The sequence below is a fragment of the Cyanistes caeruleus genome, chromosome 1 (assembly GCF_971803275.1).
Source record: "Cyanistes caeruleus chromosome 1, bCyaCae1.hap1.1, whole genome shotgun sequence".
NCBI lineage: Eukaryota > Metazoa > Chordata > Aves > Passeriformes > Paridae > Cyanistes > Cyanistes caeruleus.
The window spans coordinates 2,144,019-2,165,769 of NC_141701.1; the positions used below are offsets into that span (position 1 = coordinate 2,144,019).

The following is a 21,751-nucleotide window of genomic DNA, read 5'->3' on the forward strand; positions in this document are numbered from 1 at the left end:
GGGTCTTGTCACAACCCTGGTAGTGTTTTGCAATACCTTCATTAGAATCCTGGAATGGGTTGGGTTGGAAGGTTAAAGATCCTCCATTTCCATGGAAGCCATGGGCAGGGACACCTTCCACTATCCCAGGTTGCTTCAAGCCCCATCCAACTTGGCCTTGGAATCTTCCAGGGATGGGGCAGCTGCAGCTTCATCAGGAACTCCATTGCAGCACCTCACCACCCTCACAGGGTAGAATTCCTTCCCAATATCTTATCTCATTCTGCCCTCTGGCAGTGAGAAGCCATTCCCCCTTGTCCTGTCACTCCATCCCTTTTCCACAGTCTCTCTCCAGCTTTTCTGGAGTCCCTTTAGGCATTGGAAGGTCTCCCTGGATCCTTCCCTTCTCCAGCTTGAACAGCCCCAGCTCTCCTAGCCTGTCTCTAGGAGCAGAGGGGCTCCAGCCCTTGGAGCATCTCTGTGGCCTCCTCTGGACTTGCTCCAACAGGTCCACATCCTTCTACTGCTGGGACACAGAGCTGGACACAGAACTCCAGATGGAATCTCAGAAAAGCAGAGTAGTGGGGGAGAATCATCTTTGTCACCCTTCCAGACATTGGATATTTGATATTATTTTTACTGCCCCTGATACAGGCACAAGACCTTTCTTCAGGTCCTGCAGCCAATGCTGGATTGCAACTTCGGCTGTGCTGGATTTTTATGGGATGTGCTGGGTGATCCATGAGTGACCCAAGGGTCCCTCATGCCATCACCACCTTCACCCAGTGATGCCACCGATGCGACTCTTTGCGAGTCACTAAGACTTGATGGTCCTCTCCAGAGCAGTTCCATGAGGAGGAAACCTTGGGGGAACTGAAACGAAGAATTTATCGAATTCCCATCCCCTTTCACAAAAACCAGCAAATTTTCCAAGCTCGGTAGCCAGTGGCAACAGCCCTCTGGAATGAATAGGCTGTCACGCTCAGCATTAGGAAATGTAACTATTCCATTTTCCAGCTCTCTTTTTCTTTGGAGCACATGTTCATTTAAAGGAAATGCTCATCGGGGTTTGCATTCCGCTGATAGGATAGTGGGATCTTAATTTACGGATATTCTCCGGTAATGCGCGGTTTATATACGTTCTGCTAATAGCATTATGAGCATAGTTTGGGCTAATACAAAATTAGAGCTCTAATTTGCATAAACAAATTACTGTTTGGATTAGCGCTAAATGAGGAAGGCGACTGATATTGGAGGAGATTTGATTTGGCTGCAGTGGCTCTGTTTGGATAGTGGGGGATGGATAGGAATGAGCTGGGATGATAGGGAGACTGCGCTGTGGGTCAGGAGGGAGGTGGGATGGTGCAGGAGGTGTCAGGTCATGGAGTGGACAAGATTTTGGGTGGCAGAGGAGCCTCTCTGGGACATGTGGCAAGGTGGGGATTGGCCTCTTTTCCCTGTCAACCGGTGACAGAATGATAGGAAATGGCCTCAAGCTGTGCCAGGGGAGGTTCAGGTTGAGCATCAGAAAGAGTTTCCTCATGGAAAGGGTTGTTAAACATTGGGATGAGCTGTCCAGTGAGATGAAATGGAGTCCCCATCCCTGGAAGTGTTCAAGGAATGCCTGGACATGGCACTCGGTGCTCTGGTCTAATTGACAAAGTGGTTCCAGGTCACAGGTTGGACTTCATGGCCTTGGAGTTATTTTCAGACCTAAAAGATGTGGGGATTCTGTGATATTTATCCCTCAGGTGTCACTTCAGAACTCTCTGGTCCTTCCGAATAATGTTACGGGCAACAATAACTGGATCACAATTCCCGATCCATCTCCATCCCACTGCCTCAATAAGGAGTTTGTGAATTTAGGGAGAGTTGAGGAGGTGGGGACAGGTCCCTAGCCCTGCCCACTGGACCCTGCTGAGGTCCAGCATCAGCTCCAGGTGACAGGTGGAGGATGGAAATGCTCTTAGGTGACTTGTCCCATGCAGGGATTGAGGAAAATCCTTCCAAGAGACAGATTTGGGGACAGAACAAAAATATCAAAGTTGTGGTATCTGATTAATAATAGGAGTAATAATAGCAAAAATACAGACTCATGGAATGTTTTGGGTTGGAAGGGACCTTAAAGACCATCCAGTTCCAAACCCCTGCCATGGACAGGGATGCCACCCACTGGATCAGGTTGCTCAGAGTCCCATCCCACCTGGCTTTGAAGCACTTCCAGGGATGTCAAAGCTTGTAGAGCTCCATAAAACTTGGCTAAGCTCAGGGAAAGTCACACCTTTCTGATTCTCTCATGGAATTGCATCCATATTTCCTTGTTTCTGCTGGGGCTGGAGGTGCAAGCAGGGGTGGGAGAAGTTGAAGGAGAGTCCCTGAAGGTCATTTTTTTGGTGTCAGTCATGAGGAATCAGAGCTTTTCCTCTGTCAACAGCAAGAACATCCCTGGTTCTTCCATACGTCTCCTCCATCCTAGTGGGAACTATCCCTGCCCATGGCAATGGGGTTGGAATGATCTTGAAGATCCCTTTGAACCCAAACCATTCCATGAGTCTCCAGTCCCATGGTTTGCTCATGAAGCAGCACCTCCTTGTGACATTTTCCCAAATTTGGGCTGACCTTGACTTTATTTTTCCTGCAGATCCCCATTGTTAAACCAAACCCGGACCTCACTCCAAGGTGGCAAATCCCAACTCGTCCAACAGCGCTGGAGGAACAAAGGCTTCCGCTGCATTGGCGGGGTCATGTACCGGGTGTCGGCCAACAAACTCTCCAAAACTTCCAGCAGCCCTGTCCGGGCCAGGGACTTGAGCAACAAAACTCCCATCAGAGCAGGTGAGCAGAAATTTGTCCCAATTCACGTCCAAAACCCATCGAGATCAGTTTTTAGCTGTTTATTCCCAGCCTGTGGGTTGCCACTCATCCTCTGGCCTCGTAGAATTCCAGATGTAAAGGTGGTGGAGATCCCATGGTGCCAAGTGCTGTTCTTGCTTTACAGTAGCTCTGAAGGGGAAACAATATTGGAAAAATTGAAGGTTTAGGAAAACTGAGGTTTTTCTTAAGTCAGACTTAATTCGAACTTGTGGAGATGTACTGTTAAACTTGGTTTAATGAGCAAAGTCTTGGATAACTTCAAACAGCACCACAAGGTTCAATGTGCTTGAGATGCTCATCAAATTGCATTCAGTATTCACCTAAAAATTCGGGAAGATCATTCTGCAGATAACCGTGGAATGATTTTGATGAATTCCCAGCTTTACCTTCCAGCTTTGATTTAATTTGTGTTTCAGCTTCTCCTGTGTGGCTCAACACCAAGGTGGACACCTCAAGTGTGGCTCTTAAAAAAGAGCAGATTTTAACTGTGTTTTAAAGTATTTTTAAAATATCTTCTTGGTCTCAGATATTTTTGCTCCCTAACTGGTTTATTAAGAATTTTTGGGGATAGTTAAACTGGGGAAGGCAAAATGGGTGGCTTTGTGCTTGATTTTCCTGTCTGGAATTATGAAAGGAGCAGACATGAGGATTTTTATGGATGATGCTGGAAATCAGGCAATGAGGGGTGGTTTGGAAGAAACACCAACTTTTTTTTGAGAAACACCAACTTAGAGGCAAATTTTTGGAAGAGGGATTAAGCCAAAGGTATGATGGGAAGATTTCTGCAGATTCAGGCCTTGGAATTGCTTGTGGGGGGATTTGGGGTGACAGGACATGGAGGGGATGTGATCCCACCACTTTTCCTTTCTCACTGAAACCATGTCTTCTAGTGAGGTCTCATTCAGAGAGCTGGGTTTAATTAGTCCCCCTTAGGGAGAGAAGATCCCTTCCAGGGTTATTCCCTATAAAATACAATCCCATCTAATTATTATTTTGAAGATACTCTTCATTTTGCTGTTGCCTCTTTCCCCCTGCCACACAGCACGTTGGCTTTGTAACCACAAAACCTGAGGAACTGCTGAAGATCAGTATTTTCATATCATCTGTCATCTCTCCCCATAATTCATCCTGCTTCCCAAGGATGGATTCCACAGATTCCTCTTGCCTTAGGATAACTGGGCCTGGCAGGGCGGAAGATTTGTGTGTTCTCATCGGCTGCGAACGTTTGCTCAACGCTCTGTGTTTTCAACACTTGACAAAGTTTATTTAAAAGATGGAAAAAAACGGCTTTTCCTTTCCCTTTCAGTGCCAGGCACTGTGTGTTTGGAATAGTGGAGAGACGGGAAATGCTTCTGACAGTTTAATAGCTTGGAGTTTACTTCCAGTGGGTTATAATTCTGCTCTTTCCCTGGATTTATAGGATTGGGGTTTTATCTCTACAGTACAAAATCTGATGCGGGGCGCTGGGGCTGATCCATCCACACCATCACAGCATTCCCAAGTGATTTATTGATGGATGCTGATGGTGAGTTAAGATTTGGTCCTCGGGATGCACTTCCTGCATCCTTGTGCTGTATTGGGATCAATCCTGGGGCTACCAGGAGCAACGGGAAGAGCAGTTTTCCGTGGCTTTTCTGGAATTGACTTTGTTAGTGCTGGAGAGACGAGGAGGGCACACAGCTTGGGGACAAGGAAAGTGTCACTGCAATCCCAGGAAAATTTTTTGGAGGTGTTTTGAACATAAATAACCCCGCTGGAGCAATCACAGCATCACCACAGCCAGCGCAGCTGCTGAGAACTTTGCTCTCATCCCACATGTGGCTCTGCTCCCAAAGGATTTCTGCGCCTTCTACACTTGCCTCTGGAAAACTGCAAATAAAATACAAAAAATCAAAAGACTTTTATTTTGCCTTCCCAGCTGGATAGGGACCTTGGACGTGGCATAATTCATTGCTCAGGCAAAGATGGAGAAGAAAACCCAGAGCTTAAACATTCTCTACTCATCCCTGTTCAAGACAAAGATGCGGAATCATACATGGAAAGGCTCTTTCCCTTTGGGATAATGTATTTCAGCACCCATGTATTTTCTCAATTTGCAGAAGTCTTAGAAAATAGGCAGTGGGATGGTGTGGAAACCATTTGCTGCGTGGCAGTTAATGAAACAAGCAGAATAATTTGGTTTCTCCACTCACAAGCAACCTTTCCTTCATTTCTGTCTCCAGCTGCTAAGGCGTTTTCCAGACTCTTGAGGAATTTCCATGAAATCAGGGAGAGAAGCAAAAGGTCCTGGGCAATGTAGAGTTTCACAAAGAAATACAGAAGGGGAAACACAAAATTGAAAGCAGCAGAAAGCAAATTAAGGTTTGACATTGTCCGGAAACCAGCCCTGACCCCAATCTCGGCACGAGCCGCCACCGCTGACGAGAGAGGAATTGCACTCCGTGAGCTGGAGCTGGCTCCAGCAGTGTCCAGGCTGCTTTTTCCATGGGCAAATCCTCACCTGCATGATTTCCTCATGCTGAGATTTTAGCTCTTGGTTGGAGAAAGGCTGGTGGCTTTGGGGACTCCAGAGGTGACAGCTGGCCCCTTGAGCAATGTGATTTTTATTTATTGGTGTTTTTGAATTGTCTCCGTGACCATAGATTCCAGAACCTTGGAGATACCCAGGATTTCTGAGCTCCCAAAAGTGGAGGTTTAAGAGGAGTTTAAAGTCCTCCGGAGCTGAGGCATCACCCACACATTGTGACAGTGGCTCTGATCCCAGAGAAACAAATTATTTACTAAAACATGGTTGAGTTCAGCCTTCCAGAACTGGGAGGGACTTCCCCTGCATCCAGATGCACTTCCTGTCTCCATCCTGCTGTGTAATGTCTCCTCCTGCCTCAGTTTCCCCTCTCTGCTGCAAAGGTGATCATCTGGGGAGATGGAAGGTCATGGAATCATGGAATGGTTTGGGTCGGAAAGGAGCTTAAAGACAACCTCATTCCAGCCCCCTGCTATGAGCAGGGACATCTTCCACTATCCCAGGTTGATCTAAGCCCCATCCAACCTGGCCTTGGACATTTCCAGGGATCCAGGGGCAGCCAAAACTTCTCTGGGCAACCTGTGCCAGGGCCTCCCTACCCTCGCAGGCAAGAATTCCTTCCCAATATCCCATCTATCCCTGCCCTCTGACAGTAGGAAGCCATTCCCTGTGTCCTATCCCTCATCCCATGTTCAAACTCTCTCTCCGGCTCTTCTGGAGCCCCCTTTAGGCACTGGAAGGGGCTCTAAGTTCTCCCCAGTACCTTCTCTGCTCCAAGCTCAACATTCCCAACTCTCCCAACCTAGCTCCAGATCAGAGGGGCTCCAGCTCTTGGAGTATCTCTGGACTCCCTCCTCCACTATTTCAGTCTGGGGACAAGTCACAAATGCTCCTGAACACGATTTGAGCTGCAGTGGAAGAACTCAACACTCAGAGATCTCCATGGTGCTGGAAGAAAGTGGTCTCTGGCCTCCCTGCTTACCAACTAATTTTAGAAGTGCTGAGTGTCACGGAAATGCGTTTCCCACTTTTTCAAGGGTGATGAAATGCTCAGCGCTGCCGTTGGCCCAGTGCTTGTGGGAATGATGCTCCTTCCTGTGAGCCACTCCTTTTTACAGACAGAAAGGAAGCATTAAGGACTGGAATGTTTCCACCACCAGTCTTCTGCTTTTAATTTAAATTAGGGAGGATTTGCTCTGGTGTGCTGGGCTTTGCATTTTACCCATGTCCATGAAAACATCCCAAGCTTCTTGTTTGTCCATGTTGACCCACTTTCCTGTCTTCTGTCTTCAACACACCTTGAATGTGTTGGGATCATACTGGAGGATTAAGGAAAAAATTGATGGAGGAGAGAGCAGCCCAATGCACTGAGATATAAGAGCAGGGAAATTTGGAATGTTGATTTCCTCGGGTTTCCACTGGTTTTGGTGTTGCTGGTGCCAGGATCCCTGTATGTTCACTCCCTTTGAGGTAAATTCCTTGGTTTTGAGGTTGCTCAGTCTCTTGCCTCATTTTGATCTCAATTCCTTGGCTTCTTCAGGATCAGTCCCTTGTTTTGGTGTTGCTTAATCCCTCAGACAATTCAATTTCAGTCTCTTGGTTTTGGTATTGCTGATATTTGGTATTGGTATTGGTATTGAAGATATTTGGTGTATCTTCAGTTAAATCTCTTGGCCCCTTTGGAAGTCATTCCCTTGGCTTTGGGATTGCTCAGTCCCTTACCTCTTCTGACCTCAGTTCCCTGGTTCCCTCAGTTTCACTGCATTTTCTTTGGGACTGTGGGATCCCTTGGTCCCTTTTGATCTCAGTACCATGGCCCCTTTTTTACTCAATCCTTTTCTTTGGGATTCCTCAATTCTTTTCTCTTTTTGGATCAATGCTTTCTTTCTGGGGTTGCTCAATTCCTTGGCCCCTTTTGAGCTCAGTTTCATGGCCCCTTCAATCTGAAGGCTTTCTCTTTGGGATTGGAGAATCCTTTCAGTCTCAATCCATTCAATCTCAATCTCATGGATTTGGGATTCTTCAATCCCTTACCCCTTTTGAGCTCAGTTCTTTTGCACCTTCAGTTTCAATGCCTTCCTCGTCTTTGGGATTGAGGGATCCCTTGGCCCCTTTAATCTCAATCCCTTCTTTGTGGAATTGTTCTGTGTCTTTGAGCTCAGTCCCTCAATTTCTTTAAACTCAATCCCTTGTTTTTGAGATTCTTCCTTCCCTTACCCATTTTTGCCTAAATCCTTGCTTTAGGGGATGACTGAATCTCTTACCCCTTTGGACAGCATTCCCATGTATTTTTGGGGGTTGATGAGTCAATCCCTTTCAAACTCAATCCCTTGTTTTTGGGCTTTCTTCAATCCCTCACCCTTTTTCAGATCAGCTCCATGACCCCCTCAATCTCAGTGTCTTTGGGATTGTGGGATGTCTTGGCCCCTTTGATCTCAGTCCCTTGATTTTGGGATTGTTCAATCCTTTGGCCCTTTTGAGCTCAATCCCTCGGCCCCTTTTGAGCAATGTCCCTTGCTTTTGGGATTACTCAATCCCTTTGACCTCTTCACTCTCAATTCCATGGTTTTGGGATTGTTCAATCCTTTTATCCCTCTGGAGCTCAATCCTTTGGCCCCTTCAATCTCAATGCCTTGGCTTTGGGATTGCTCAATCCCTTTTGCTTTCTGAGCTCCATTCCTCAACTCTGGAATTTCAGGGCTCAGATCCTGCTCCTCGCCCACATCTGCTCATACAACATCCAACCCGGAGCTGCTTCATTAATTGAAGCTGATCCATTAATTGAAGTTGCTTTGTTCATAAAACACTCATGACCACCTGACTCAGGGACATCCATGGGATGTGGGGACAATCGGGCAGGAAAATGGGAAAATCTCTGCTTGTTTAGCGGCAGCTCATCCCTTCTTTTTCCCCTTGTCTTCTCTGGAATGAGGACTTGCGCTGTCCAGTGAGGGAAATAAATGACCCCCAGCAGCTGCGAGTGCTGATCCTCAAAATCCGCAGAACCCACTTAAATGAATAATAATTAAAGAAATAAATTTCCCCGAGTGCAGCCTCAAAACTTTCAGTTCAGCAATAAAGCCAAGGAGAGAACTGGAAAATGAATCGCTCGGCTCTTTCCGAAGGAGGCTGCGGTGGGCAAGGCGGAATGATAATGGGAACTATTAAAGGAGCCAGTGTTGTTTAAGGAAGTCTTTTCCAGGTTGTGTGGGAACAGGCTGAGAAGAGTTTGTGTGGTGATACTGACACCTGAGGGATAAAAGGATTGAGCAATCCCAAAGCCATGGAATTGAGAGTGAAGGGGCCAAGGGATTGAGGAATCCCAAAACTAAGGGATTGAACGCAACAAGCCTGAGCTCAACGGGGATAAGGGACTGAAAAACTCCAAAACCATGGAACTGGTGAGCAAAAAGTAACAGGAAGATGGGATGACCCTGTTGTGGTCATCCCCAAGTTGGAGTGCTGGCCAGTGGAGGTGATCACCTGCCTGCCATTGCTTGGGCAAACTCCTGGTTGGTTCCCTCTGTGTGTAAGATTTCCATAAATTATCCTTGACTTGGGATGGTGGAAGTAGATGGGAAACAACAGGCTTGATACTCCGCACTCCTCATTCTAGCAATGTTCTCACCCTCTTGCCCATCATCCCTTGGTCCCAGCTCATTCCAAGTCTGGATTTCTCCTTTTTCTGGACTTTCCCCCCCCCCCTTTTTTTTTTTTTTTTTTTTCTTAATCAGTTTCCCACAGCTTTTCCACCATTTTAAAAAAACCCCCAAAATTATTGGATAAGATGTTCCAGAAGACCTTTCCATGAGATGAGGTCCTGATCCTTGAGCTGTGCCTTGGAGCAATAAAGTCCTTCCGAAATAATTCAGCAGGTGATAATTAACTGTTTTTATTTGCAGCCAATTTTTAACTCAAAGGAGTATTTGCAATGTTGTTTTTGGGGTGTGTTTGTTACATCCCAAGCCACTGGGTGATGGGGGCTGAGCAGGAGTGTTGGACTGGATGGGAGCATCCTGATATCCATGTGGGAATGCTGGAAAGCACCGAGTGCTGCTCCTGAGTGCAATTCCTGGACGGCCAAGGGAAATGTCTTCCAACCTTTTCCTGGAGGAGAAGGGTCTTGATCCTTGAGTTTCGGGGTTATGGACAAAAAACCCCTAGGATGCTGGAGATGGACCTGGATCCACTTGAGCTGATTTTTGGGATTAAGGACATGAAAAGGTCCTAATTAACTTTTGGATGTTGGTGAAGGGGCACAGCATCTGACCTGCTTGTTTTAAAGGATAAATTGTGCCTTTTCCCCCCTCTTTCATCAAAAGCTGGAATTCCAAACGTTGAGCCAAACACTGCGGAAAACACCGGGGGACTGCTTGTCTGTGGATTCCTTCCTAGGAGCAGGGGAGAAAAAAAAGAAGGAGTTAGGCTGTAGCCCCCGCTATTAATCATAGCTGTAATCATGCATTTAATGAACATGACAGCTCCCGCTCCCTCCGGAGAGACGCGCAGAGTCTCCCGGCTGGATTGGGAACAACAATCACTTCTCACCGCGAGCCACCGGAGCCGCTGGAGCTGCCAGCGTCGGGCTGGGATGATGCATTAAGAGAAACAACCCCGTTTGCATGGGCTATGGGTTTCCTTACGGATGATGCTTTTCCAAGTGACTGAATCATCGGGAAAGGGGGAGAGAAATCCACCTGTCCCTTCCACAGGGTGGAAAACATCCCGGCTGACACTGCTGTGCTGGCTGTAATCACTTCAAAAGCCCTCAATGTGCAGTTCTTAATGCTCTCTGTGGCAGCTTTTCTTGTTTTCCTGCTTTTTTACCCCCCTCTCCATTCCATTCCCACTGCCTTGGAGCGTGCACATGGGAGGAATTTGCCGTGGCACCTTTTTAAATTTCCCTAGTGAGGGACTTGGGCAATGCCAAGGATGTGGGAGTTGCTCTCCTGATCCGACAACACTGCTGTGTCCCGATGTTCTCCCCGGCTGGGAAGTTATTGAGGAGAAAACAGGACAGATCTGGGACTGGGGTGTGCCCAGTGTTTTGTCTGGACCAAATGAGACTCCTAAAGTCAAGTCCTGGGGGAATGTTTCAGCTTTTTGTTTAATTTAGGCCATACTGCAGCAAATTCCAGCTCCTGAGGTTGGAATTTAACCCTTATCCCATTTTCCAGTGTCTGTTGATGTCCCAATTTCACCCCAATTTCAATAATACACCCTCCAATGTATACATAATACATATTTATTTATGTATTTATTAATGCAAATCTCTTGTAGTAACCAATTGGGAATTCTGAGTTGACAACCACTCTAAAAATCCAAATTTAGGCTCCTTGGACCTCCTGAAAAGTCAGGAACATCCAACCCCCAATCTTGAACCCCCTTCTTGTTACTTGGATGTATACAGAGCTTTTACTTTTATTTAAACTTCTTTTCCATAATGCAAGAGATTCCAAAATTATCCTCATGACAGAGCTTGAGTTTTCTTCATAAATCCCAGTGGACAGTGAAATGTTTAATTATGGAGCTTTCTTGGCTTGGCTCATCCTGGAGAAATATTTGTGAAATTTATTTTCTAATAGTTTGGGGAGGATTTGCATACAGGATGAATAATCAGGGAGTGGAAAAATGTGGATGGGGGGGGTTTCTTTGCCAGCTTCCAGGTGCTTTGCCAGACCTGGATGGATTTCACATGGATTTTGTCATGGAATGGATCAGGTCTTGGAGTTAAACTGCCTTTGGGATGTGAGTTAATTCCTGGAATGGGAGATGCACATTATTTTATTGTATGACTTCTTGCTGGAAGATGAAAACTGGGGAAAAAAAAGCTCCAAAAAATAATTCCATTGATGTATTTTTGCGACATAAAAATTCCAACCCACTGACAGGAGGCTGTTGGCCCCTTTATTTATCCAATATTTATCTCTTCAGTGATTCCTCCTTTTTGGCCAACATGACCTTTAAGGGCCCTTCCAGCCCTAACCATTCCATGATTTTGTGATTCCAGACTTGTTCATCCCTGTGTATCTGCTTTTATCCCCAAATAATAATTATTTAGAAGGATTGTCTGCTGCCCTCAGCAGCTGATTCCTGGTGTAGCTTTAAGCAACATTATACAGAATTCCAGAGGGCTGAGGATGCTCCAGCCCTATCCTATTAATAGTTTATTTATTAATTTATTGATACATTTATTTATTAATTTCATTAATAGCCCCTATTAACGTGGGGCTTTCTCCCCCACATCATTTGGGAAGTCAACCTTGCTCTTAATAGAGACCCTTCAGTGGCATCTTCAGAGCATCCCAATGTTGACGAATGTTTATTGTGGCACTAAAAAAGATGCTCCTACAGCTTGGGACGAGAAGGAATTTTAAAAAAATAGGGAAAAAAAAACATCTCAGTGATGGCTCAAATGCCCCGTTGATGGAATTTGATGTGCAGAGGGAACAGATGGGGCTTTGTCGGCGCCGGCAGCCGAGTGACAGCTCGCAGTGCCGCGCAATCAAATTCCACTCGCTCAACTTCCCAACACGCCTGGGCTGGCAGGTGAGTGACTGAGCCGCTCTCATCCCACCTGGAAAACTGAAATCCAGCCTTTCTTTCCCATTCATTCTTCCCTGCACCAGTCAAGGATGATTTAATTCCATGCGTGCGTGTAAGGGAGCGGGCGCTGGGCTTCACTGTCCGGCTGTGGGGAGCCGCCAAGGCAAGCGTGGAAATTTGTTGGATTGATGGTGGAAGCATGGGATTTGCTTACAGAAGTGTTCTGGCACGTTTGGGTGCTGAGGGGGAAAATTCCTGCTCTGTTTGGGGCTGGCAAGGATCACTTCTGCTAGGGCTGTTCCAGAGGTGGGAAGTCCCTAAAGGGCATCTTCATCCGTTGGTTCTCTGGTTCTTTTATTTAACCCAAAGCTCCGTGCTTTGGGTTAAATAAGATCATGGAATCATGGAATGGTTAGAGCTGGGAGGGAACTTGAAGATCATCTAGCCCTGTCCAACCTGGCCTTGGACATTTCCAGGGATGGGAGGCATCCATGGTTTCTCTGGGCAACTTGTGCCAGGGCCTCACCACCCTTACAGGGAAGAAATTCTTTCCAGTATTCCATCTCTCCCTGCCCTCTGGCAGTGGGAAGCCATTCCCTGTTTTCCTGTCCCTCCATCCCTTGTCCAAAGTTCCTCTCCAGCTCTCCTGGAGCCCCTTTAGGCACTGGAGGGGGCTCCAAATTCTCCCTTGGAGCCTTTTCCAGGCTGAGCAACCCCAGATCTCCCTGCTTTTCTTCACAGCAAGAGGTCTCCATCCCTCCAATCATTTTTGTGGACCTAAGGTACTGAGGGCTGTGTGAATTCCTGCAATATTTCTCTATTCCAAGTAATGATCCATGTTTTTCTCTCTTTCCAGCATTGAGATTGCACTCCATACCCAGTCCTGGGGCCTTTCCAGCCGGCCTGAGCAGATCCTCAACGTGCCGATACATCGCCAGGTCTGTACTTACGGGAAGCAGGAGTGACATGCTCCATTCCAGGAGGGAATCAGGAACTTCAGGAGCGGCTGTTGAACTGGAGGATGATTTGGTGAAGCTCTGGCTGCTGCTTTTCTGCAGCTTCTGCTTTGGGGTGGTCGTAAGCCAGAGCCTGCCCACCCTCCCAGGGAAGAACTTCTTCCTAATATCCTATCTATCACTGCCCTATGGCAGTGGAAAACCATATCCCCTTTTCCTGTCCCTCCATCCCTTCTCCAAAGTCCCTCTCCAGCTCTCCTGGAGCCCATTTAAGCACTGGAAAGGCACTGGAAAGGGCTCTGAGGTCTCCCTGAAACCTTCTCTTCTCCAGGCTGGACATTCCCAGCTCTCCCAGTCTTATCCAGAGCAGAGGGACTCCAGCTCTGGAAGCACCTCTGTGACCTCCTCTGGATCTGCTCCAGCAGCTCCACATCCTTCTGCCTGTTCCTTCTCCAGAACTGGAGGCAGCTCTGCAGGTGGGATCTCACCTGAGCTGGGCAGAGGGGCAGAAATTCCCCCTCTCCTGCTGCCCACGCTGTGGGATGAGCCCAGGGTATCCTGGCCTCCCATGGTTGGATCATGTGGAGCTTCTCATCCATCAGCTCCCCCCAGTCCTTCTCCTCAGGGCTGCTCTCAATCCATTCTCCACCCAGCCTGGATTTGTACTTGGGATTACCCACCACACATCCAGGACCTTACACTTGGCCTTGCACCTCCTTTTAATACGGGAGCTGCAGACAACCAGCAATTACAGAGTTAAAAATGTGCATTTCCTCTGAACCTGTATTTTTCATGGATAATGCACTGTGTCCTCAGGAAAGTGGAGCTGACTGTGCCCTACCACTGAATCACCTGCTTGGTGCCCTTCATGGTTTGTGTTCATCCAGATCTCAAAACTTCCTCTTTTCCACACATCCCAAGAGCTGCTGGATAATTCCCTCTCCAGCTGGAAGCTTGTGGAAAACATGTGCTAAGCAACTTTTCAGGTCCTTAAGTAGCTTTTAGTGGGACCAGGCAATTGAAAAGGAGCTTTTCTGCTCTTTGGTGGTACTTTTTGTTCCTGTGGCCATCACATAGGTACTCGTTCTTTGAGGTTCATGACCAAGTGCCCACTTGAAGGCCATGAATACCATCAGGCCCAGCTGGTGGGATGTGTGCTGAAGAGCCCTCCGAGTCATTCAGCCTTGGCATCCTGTGGTGCACAAGGAGAGGATGTTTCCTTCCTCACCATATTCCCCAAAAGTGTGGGAAATCCTTTCCACGCTCATAAAATCCAAGGAGAGGACCACAGTAATGAGGGTGGGAAGGAATCTCAGTGGTGACTTCGGTGTTATCTTGCAGATTTTTAATTCTTTGGGGTAAAATCAGCCAAAAATTGAAAATACTTTAGGGCTTATGAGTGTGAACTTCCTAAATATGTTACTTTCCAAAGGTGGGCTCCTCTGTGGTTTCAGGTGTTGTTGAGGTGTCTTCTCCATTTCATCGTGGTGTTGGAGCTGGAGGTTTTTCCTGATCTTGTCCCTCTTTCTCCTTCAGCCGTGCTGTGCAGAGGAGCTTGGCCATCATCCGTCAAGCCAAGCAGAAGAAGAAAAAGAAGGAATATTGTATGTACTACAACCGCTTTGGGAAGTGCAATTGGGGTGACAGCTGCCCCTACATCCATGATCCAGAGAAAGTGGCCGTCTGCACCAGGTAGGGATGGACACGGAATTGCGCTGAACTGGGACGTTGTGTGGCTTTGGTGCTTCCTTGTGGGATATTCCTAAGGGAAGCGAACTGATAACAGAGGTGTAGGACAAGGGTGGGTGTTCTGGGTCAGGTGTAGGTTCTGCACTGTTGGGTTGGAAGGAGGAGGACAGGAAGAGGCCAGAGAATCATGGAATTGTTTTGGTTGGAAGGGACATCAGAGATCATTGAATTCCAAACCCCTGCCATGGGCAGGGACACCTTCCACTATCCCAGGTTGCTCCACACCCTGTCCTACCTGGCCTGGAACACTTTCAGGGATGGGGCAGCCACAGCTTCTCTGGGAATTCCATTCCAGCCTCACGGGGAAAAGTATCTTCCTAATATCCTGTCTATCCCTCTGGCAGTGGGAAGCCATTCCCCTTGTCCTGTCATTCCATTCCTTGTTCCAAGTCCCTCTTTGTCTCTCTTGAAGTCTGTTTAGGCACTGGAAGGGGCTCTAAGGTCTCTTTGGAGCCTTCTTTTCTGGGCTGGGTGACTTGAGCCCCTGCCCTGACCACACTCCAGGTTGCTCCTTCAGGAGCATTCCTCAGATCCATTTGGATCAGTCCAACAGGTTTGAATCCCTCAGCCTGTGATGTACAGCTCCGAGACTTGGTGATTTATTCCAGGAGAACTGATCCATGTTGGCAGTTCATTAGACCTGCCCAAGAGTTGATTAAACTCTATTATGAGTCATTTAAAAAGTGCAGAAAAGCCAACTCCTCTGATGAGCTCCTGGACTAATTTCTCCGTAAAATTGCTGCTGTGCTGGAATCACTTGGAAGTTGCTCAAAGCTCGATGGGGGACGATAGAGGAGGGGAAGGTGATTTATTGTTTTTTTAACTGATTTTACTCCTTCTCACTCATTCTGCCATAACAAATCCCATAACTCCTTGCCTACTTTAGGAATTGTGCTCCTAGAAGTCTTTTGGGTCTCTATCCTGTCTCATTTCCATGCATCATTGGAGAAGAACACTGATTTCTCCCAGCTGTGTGTCTCCTTATCCTGGTTCCTTTATCTCCAATCCCATTCTTTAGCTTTCCCTTATAATTTTTTTTTAATTTTGCTAATCTCTCACAATGGTCAATCCTAGGAAAAGTCTTGACATACTTGTGTGCTTTGGGATCTTTGTTCCTGTTCTGGGCCTGTCTTTGCTCCTCATGGTTGTTGGCCATTCCCACCTGGCGCTTCATCCAGCATCTCATAGAATGGGATCACAGAACCCTGGAATGGTTTGGAATGGAAAGGACCTTCAAGATCATCCAATCTTCTCCCCTGCCTTGGGCAGGGACATCTTCCATTATCCCAGGATGCTCCAAACCTTCTCCAGCCTGACCTTGGACACTTCCAGGGATGGGGAATCCACAACTTTTCTCAGCAACTTGGAGTAATCAGGGCCCTAGGAAGGATCTTTCTCCTTCTGGGAGCATCATGTCTGAATTTTGGGATACAAGCCTTGCTCTACCTACTAATGAGCAGCCAAATGTGATGAAAGAATAAAATCTAATGGGAATCATCAGCTGCTCTTCCAACAAGGGGTGTGAAATGGGTTTATGGGCTTATGGATGAGCTTTGCAGCAATTGTGTGGTTTTGTATAAAACCATGCATTTTGTGACCTACCTCGTGTCCAACCCTCTCCATCTGCTTTATCTCCAGGTTTCTCCGTGGCACATGCAAGAAGACAGATGGGACCTGTCCATTTTCCCACAAGGTGTCCAAGGACAAGGTCTGTGTGGCTTCCCAAGGGGAATGTGGCTCTGTGTGCAAAGGGGTGCTTGTGGGGAAGCACTGAATGCTTCCAACTGAGTTTGGGGTTTCCCTGCTGAGCTGTTCAGGCTCCTGAATCGTGACAGAACCATGGAATGGTTTGGGATGGATGGGATCTTCAGGGTCATCTCATTCCAACCCCTCTGCCATGGTCAGGGACACCTTCCACTATCCCAGGCTGCTCCAAGCCCCACCCAACCCGGCCTTGAATTTTTCCAGGGGTGGGACATCCATAGCTCATCTGGCCATCCTGTTCCAGGGCTTCAATACCCTGTGGCTGGGGTCTAGAAAAGACTTGTCTAAAAGAAAACCTCCAAGATCATCAAGTCCATTTAATTGAGTCTAATCCTTCCCTACATTCATAAGATCACATTTCTCTGGAAATCCCTCTATGCTGGGGTCAGAGGATGTTTTAACAAACATAATTTTGATGTATAAATTAATAAAAATAAATTCTTAAACACCAAGCAGCAAAATCAGCTTGAAACTCCGGTGAAACAACTTTGGAGTTCATTGCTTTCCACCTTCTGGATGTATTTGGGGCTCTTTGGTTTTATTACACAAGGTGGAAAAATAATCCAGGGTTTTTATTTTGGGTTTATCAGTGATGATTTAGCACCTCAGCCTGTGTTTAGTGGCTGGGATCTCCACTTGGATATACCTTTGGAGACTCCAGCATGGAAGCTGAGGTGCCTGAGGCACATTCCTTGTCCGTGGGGAGCTCGTAAGTTATCCGGGAAGTCGCCCTGAATGAGACACGGAGCACCAGATGTTTTTTACATGGATTTCTCTTCAGAGTCACTTAATCACGAGTACATAAAACAGGGACGGGGACAGCTGCATTCCCTGGCTCGTGGCGTGTCAGAGCAGGAACGAGAATGAGGATTGATAGATGGAAAAAAAGACGGCTTGGGGTTTTGTTTTTTTTCATTCTGTAACAGCGTCAGACTTCAGAAATAAAGAAGCCAGGAATGAAGGAAGCTTTGAAGTGGGATTGGCTGTTGGTTTATCCAAAATTATTGTGATTAGTGAGGCCAGCTACTTCTTGTCATCCAAGTAAACGATGTGCAACCCTCTGCCTGTATCTCTGAGGCGAAGGATTGAAATTCACCCACAGAACCATAAACTCCAAATCAAATGGAATTTCAGAAGGTCATGAAGTCTTTTTTGGTCCCAGGGCAAGAAACCCAGATGAAACTTGGGAATTGGACACGCCCAAGGGGCTGTTGCAGTTGGTGGTTTATTCACCAAAGAATGTGATGGTTGGATGTGGATGAATTTGTGGTCTCTCTACCCAGGAATATTCCTTGTCATGTTTGAATTCCTGGTGGAGATGTAGCCTCAGTTTCCCCTCCAGGAACACATGATCCCTCAAGAAGGACCTCCAGATTTGGCTTCTGGGCTCTGTTTTGGGTGAATAAATGGAGAATGATGGAAAACTCAACTTTGAGCAGCGCCTCACCAGTTTGAGAAGAATAACAGTGGTATTGTGGTAATAAAACTGAATTAAAAAGGAGTGACCATGTCGAGGAACCGTTTGCCAATAGCATTTTGGGGATAGAATCCCTGGGATGGGATCCCATGGGATGCAGTGACCTCAGCCCATCTCACTGTTATCCTGAGCTAACGAAGCATCACCTAAACTCAAGATAAATCATTAATTAACAAACCAAAATCAAAACAGGCAGTGCCAGCTCTGAAAAGCTTTTGGAGCGCATTTTTCCTGCCATGCTCCGTTGGGAAGGGGAGTTATTTTTCACAGGATTAACCACCCTGAGGGTGGTTCAAAGGTCTCCCTGTTTGCCACCTTGTCATCAGCGAGGGCTGGAAGAGAAACAACCTCTTCCATGGAGTTCAAACTTGTTCCAGGGTGATTTATTGCCATGGGAATGCTGCTTCCCAATAGGAGAGGCAACTTCTCTTTCCAGGTCCCGGAGCTCCCCATTAACTCGGGTGATTCTTGGCAAAGGTGGCTTTTCCCTCATTTATCAGTGCTGGGAAAAGCAGGTGAAGGCACTCAGCAGAGGAAGGAAGCAGTTTTCCTCCTGCTGGTGGAGTTTTTGGAGTAAATCCCACCTTCTCCTCAGGTGAAGGGTTGTGCATGGTTGCTTTTTCGGCTGTTTGAATTGAGGCGATTCATGTTTGGTTTTTTTCTGTGTGGGGTGATGTGGTGGTTTGGGGATTCCCGATTTCAGTTTGTGGTCATTGGAGAGGGACACCCCAAAACCTCCTCATCCGAGAAAATGCAGGTTGCTGTGTGTCTCACCTCAGTGGGATTTTACTGGGATGGGATATCCAGTCCAGGAGGTGAAGGATCAAAGGCTCGCAGGGCTTGGCTCTTGGTTTCAGGACAAAACAATTTCTCAGCCTTCGTGCACTCTCCTGCCTCGGTTTCCCCACTGAAAAATGGGAATAAACACTATTTTCTATGGGAAAAAAAAAAATCACTGTTTTCTATGGAAAGCTGCATGGATTCAGCTGTCACAGCAGCAGGGAGGCTTTTCCCCATCCTAGAGCAGCAAACCCCTTGCTCCAAGGAGGGAATGGTCTCCAGGATAGAGGATGGCTCCAGATTGTCACAGAGCTTTGCAGATCCGAACTCCAGTGGTTTCCATCACCCTCTGGAGGTGGAAAAAAGAGCCTGGGAAAGAGGGAAAGCTCTTCTTGTTCTGCTATGTGCAGGGACACCCTTCACTATCCCAGGTTGGTCCAAACCCCATCCAAGCCCCATCCAAGCTGGCCTTGGGCACTTCCAGGGATGGGGCAGCCACAGCTTCTCTGGGCAACCTGTGCCAGGCCCTCACAGTTTAAAGAATTTTGCTCCACAGGAGACTCAGGCAGAGTGAGAAGCACCCACTAAAGTGACACACAGGGAATTTTTCCACAGTGGATCAGAGTCACTGACACATCCCAGCAATGGAGAGAAACCAGGAAATCCGAAGGAAGTGAAGGTTGCGAGAGGCCGGGACTCGAGAAGCCGCCCACTGCTGTTCCAACAGCTTTTCCCCTTGAGGAACTCGGAAAGAATCAGCATTTTTCTCCCTAATAGAGCTTCAAAACTCAGTTGTGAGCAATTTGGAGGCTCACGTGGAGTTTCGGGTTCATTTAGCTGCTGCCTCCAGAGCTTGTAGAGAGTCAAAGCTGTCGAAGGCGGCCGCAGCGCCCCAGTGCCTTGAATTAATGTTATTGTTATTTGTGTGGACGTGCTGGGGTGCAAACAAGGTTAATTGAAATGAGAGCGCTGCTTCCTCTTGATAATGGCTCGGGCTTGACAGCGAGGAGGAGTTTATTTTTGTCGGAGAGCTGCCTTTATTATCCCTTTTTATTAGAGCTAATTTGGGCTCTATATCAAAAACTACATTAAGGGAATCGTTTACGGTCACACCACCAGCACTGCCAAAGATCGCCCCAGAGCCCTGTCCTTTATGTTAATGTCTGCAGTTAAAAGACAATTAAAAATAAACTCTCCTCTTTTAAAGCACCCTTTGTTTTCTTTCCTCTCGGTCTCAAGTGAGGCAATTTAGTTCAACCCTTAATGTGCCCTTCAGGGATAAGGGATTTTTCCGGATAGCCCTGGACCAGTGGTTACTGCAGGATTGTAAATTTTACTTGGGGGCGCTTGAGCTGGTGGGACAAGGATGCTACTGGTGAATGGGGGGGATCAATACCACCAGGAGCAGTGAGGAAATTCGGGATGTAGGAGCAGGAGGAGCTGGACCTTCAGGAAGCGCATGATCGGGGCGGGAAGCGGGAAGCTGCCGGCGGTAGCCGGTGAGTTAAGGATGCTGAAATATGGCAGCAGGCTGGTAATTTGTTTTTAATGATAACAGCTGGCAGAAGGTGAAGTTTGTGCTTTGAGGACGATGAGGAGAATCCTTGCTCCGTCGGTTTTCCCCGTCGGCTGTCGCGCTGCGGAAGCTCAGGAGCGTGAGATCAGCTCTGTGTATCCCGCTGCTCTCCTCCCCCAATGCTCATGGCAGGAGCCTGGGCTCTCCTCCTCCTTTCACTCCCTCCTTTCACTCCCTTCCTGTCCCCAGTGCACAGGGACAGGCATCACAGCCCTGGGGAATTCCAGGATAATGCCTTGGAATGATGCAGCCCGCACAAAATCCTCACGGAGGTGCTTTTTTCTCCCTTTCTAGGAACCACCTTTTGGAGCCTTTATCAAACCCCCCCTCCTGCCAACTCTGTGTCCACCAAGAGCCAAATGGGAAGATCCCAGGATGCTGTTTTGGCCTTTGTGATGGCCAAAATTCCTTGTGGGATGATGTAGCTGGGCTGGGCGTGATCCCTGCACCACTGTTCCCATCTCCATCACTGCATCATCCCTTGTGAAAGGTGTTCCCAGAATTTATGACATTTCCCCATCCCTTCCAGAGGGAATTGTCTTCCTGGTGGCAGTTCCCAGCTTTTCACCTTCTCTCCAGCATTCTGAAGGATGCTGAAGGGACTGCCTTCGCTCCCTGCATATCCAGACACCGGGAATACGTAATACCAGGGAGCTGCCTTGCAGGAAACCAATGTAAGAGCTAAAAACACCTCTGGGATCAGTGGCTGACAAAATATTTCTATTTATTTTACACTTGTCATGTTTTTATTTCAGGTCTGGGGGTTGCAGAGATTTCAAGTCACGGGTTTAGGGAATGCTGACGGATTTCTCCTCCTCTTGCAGATGCCAGTGTGTTCCTACTACTTGAAAGGGATCTGCAGCAACAGCAATTGCCCCTACAGCCACGTCTACGTGTCCAGGAAGGCGGAAGTGTGCCAGGATTTCCTCAAAGGATATTGTCCCATGGGAGAAAAGGTAAAGAGGAATTTTTTTGGCTGAAGCCAAAGCCTCGAGCAGCGTCCTGCACCAGCTACGGCACCACAGGGAAGAGCTGGAAGCTGCTCAGCACCTGGATGTGATGAACAAAAGTCCTGTGCTTTTCCAAGGGGTTTTGGCAAAGTGGTTTGGTTGGGAAAAAAGGGAAAGAAATGAAAGGTTTTGGCTCATCAACATGTTGGTGCTTCCCTGGTAAGAGCCTCCATGGGGTGTTCGTGTTATCAGTGTCTGAGCTGGAAGCACCTGCCCTGAAAACCCCTTACTGAAACAGAGGAAAAATGTAGGAAAATATTTAGGATTCCCCGTTTCACCTAGAAAACCCATAGGCATTAATGCTTATTTTCCTCACTGGCTCTGTGATGGGTTAAAACTTGAGCCTTAAATCCTGTGGCTTAGTTTTAGGAGCAGGACCAGCCTTGCTCAGTCAGCTCAGCATCTGCTGTGCCTGAGGGATTCATGGAACCACCTCCAGGTCCTGGGTATGGTTTGGGTATGTGCAGTGAAGTCCTACATGGACTTCAGGTGCACCCTGGGGAGAGCTGCAACCTC

The 21,751-nt window shown here is 47.4% G+C and overlaps 1 protein-coding gene across 1 annotated transcript in view; it reads left to right on the plus strand.

Annotated features, from left to right (window-relative positions):
* ZC3H3 (zinc finger CCCH-type containing 3) overlaps nt 1-21,751 on the plus strand; it is a 117,505-nt gene that overhangs the window by 82,204 nt on the left and 13,550 nt on the right. The window contains 5 exon segments of the mRNA XM_086876348.1: nt 2,621-2,814; nt 12,780-12,861; nt 14,416-14,571; nt 16,267-16,336; nt 21,050-21,181. Of these exon segments, the coding sequence (XP_086732474.1) occupies nt 2,621-2,814; nt 12,780-12,861; nt 14,416-14,571; nt 16,267-16,336; nt 21,050-21,181 (634 nt within the window).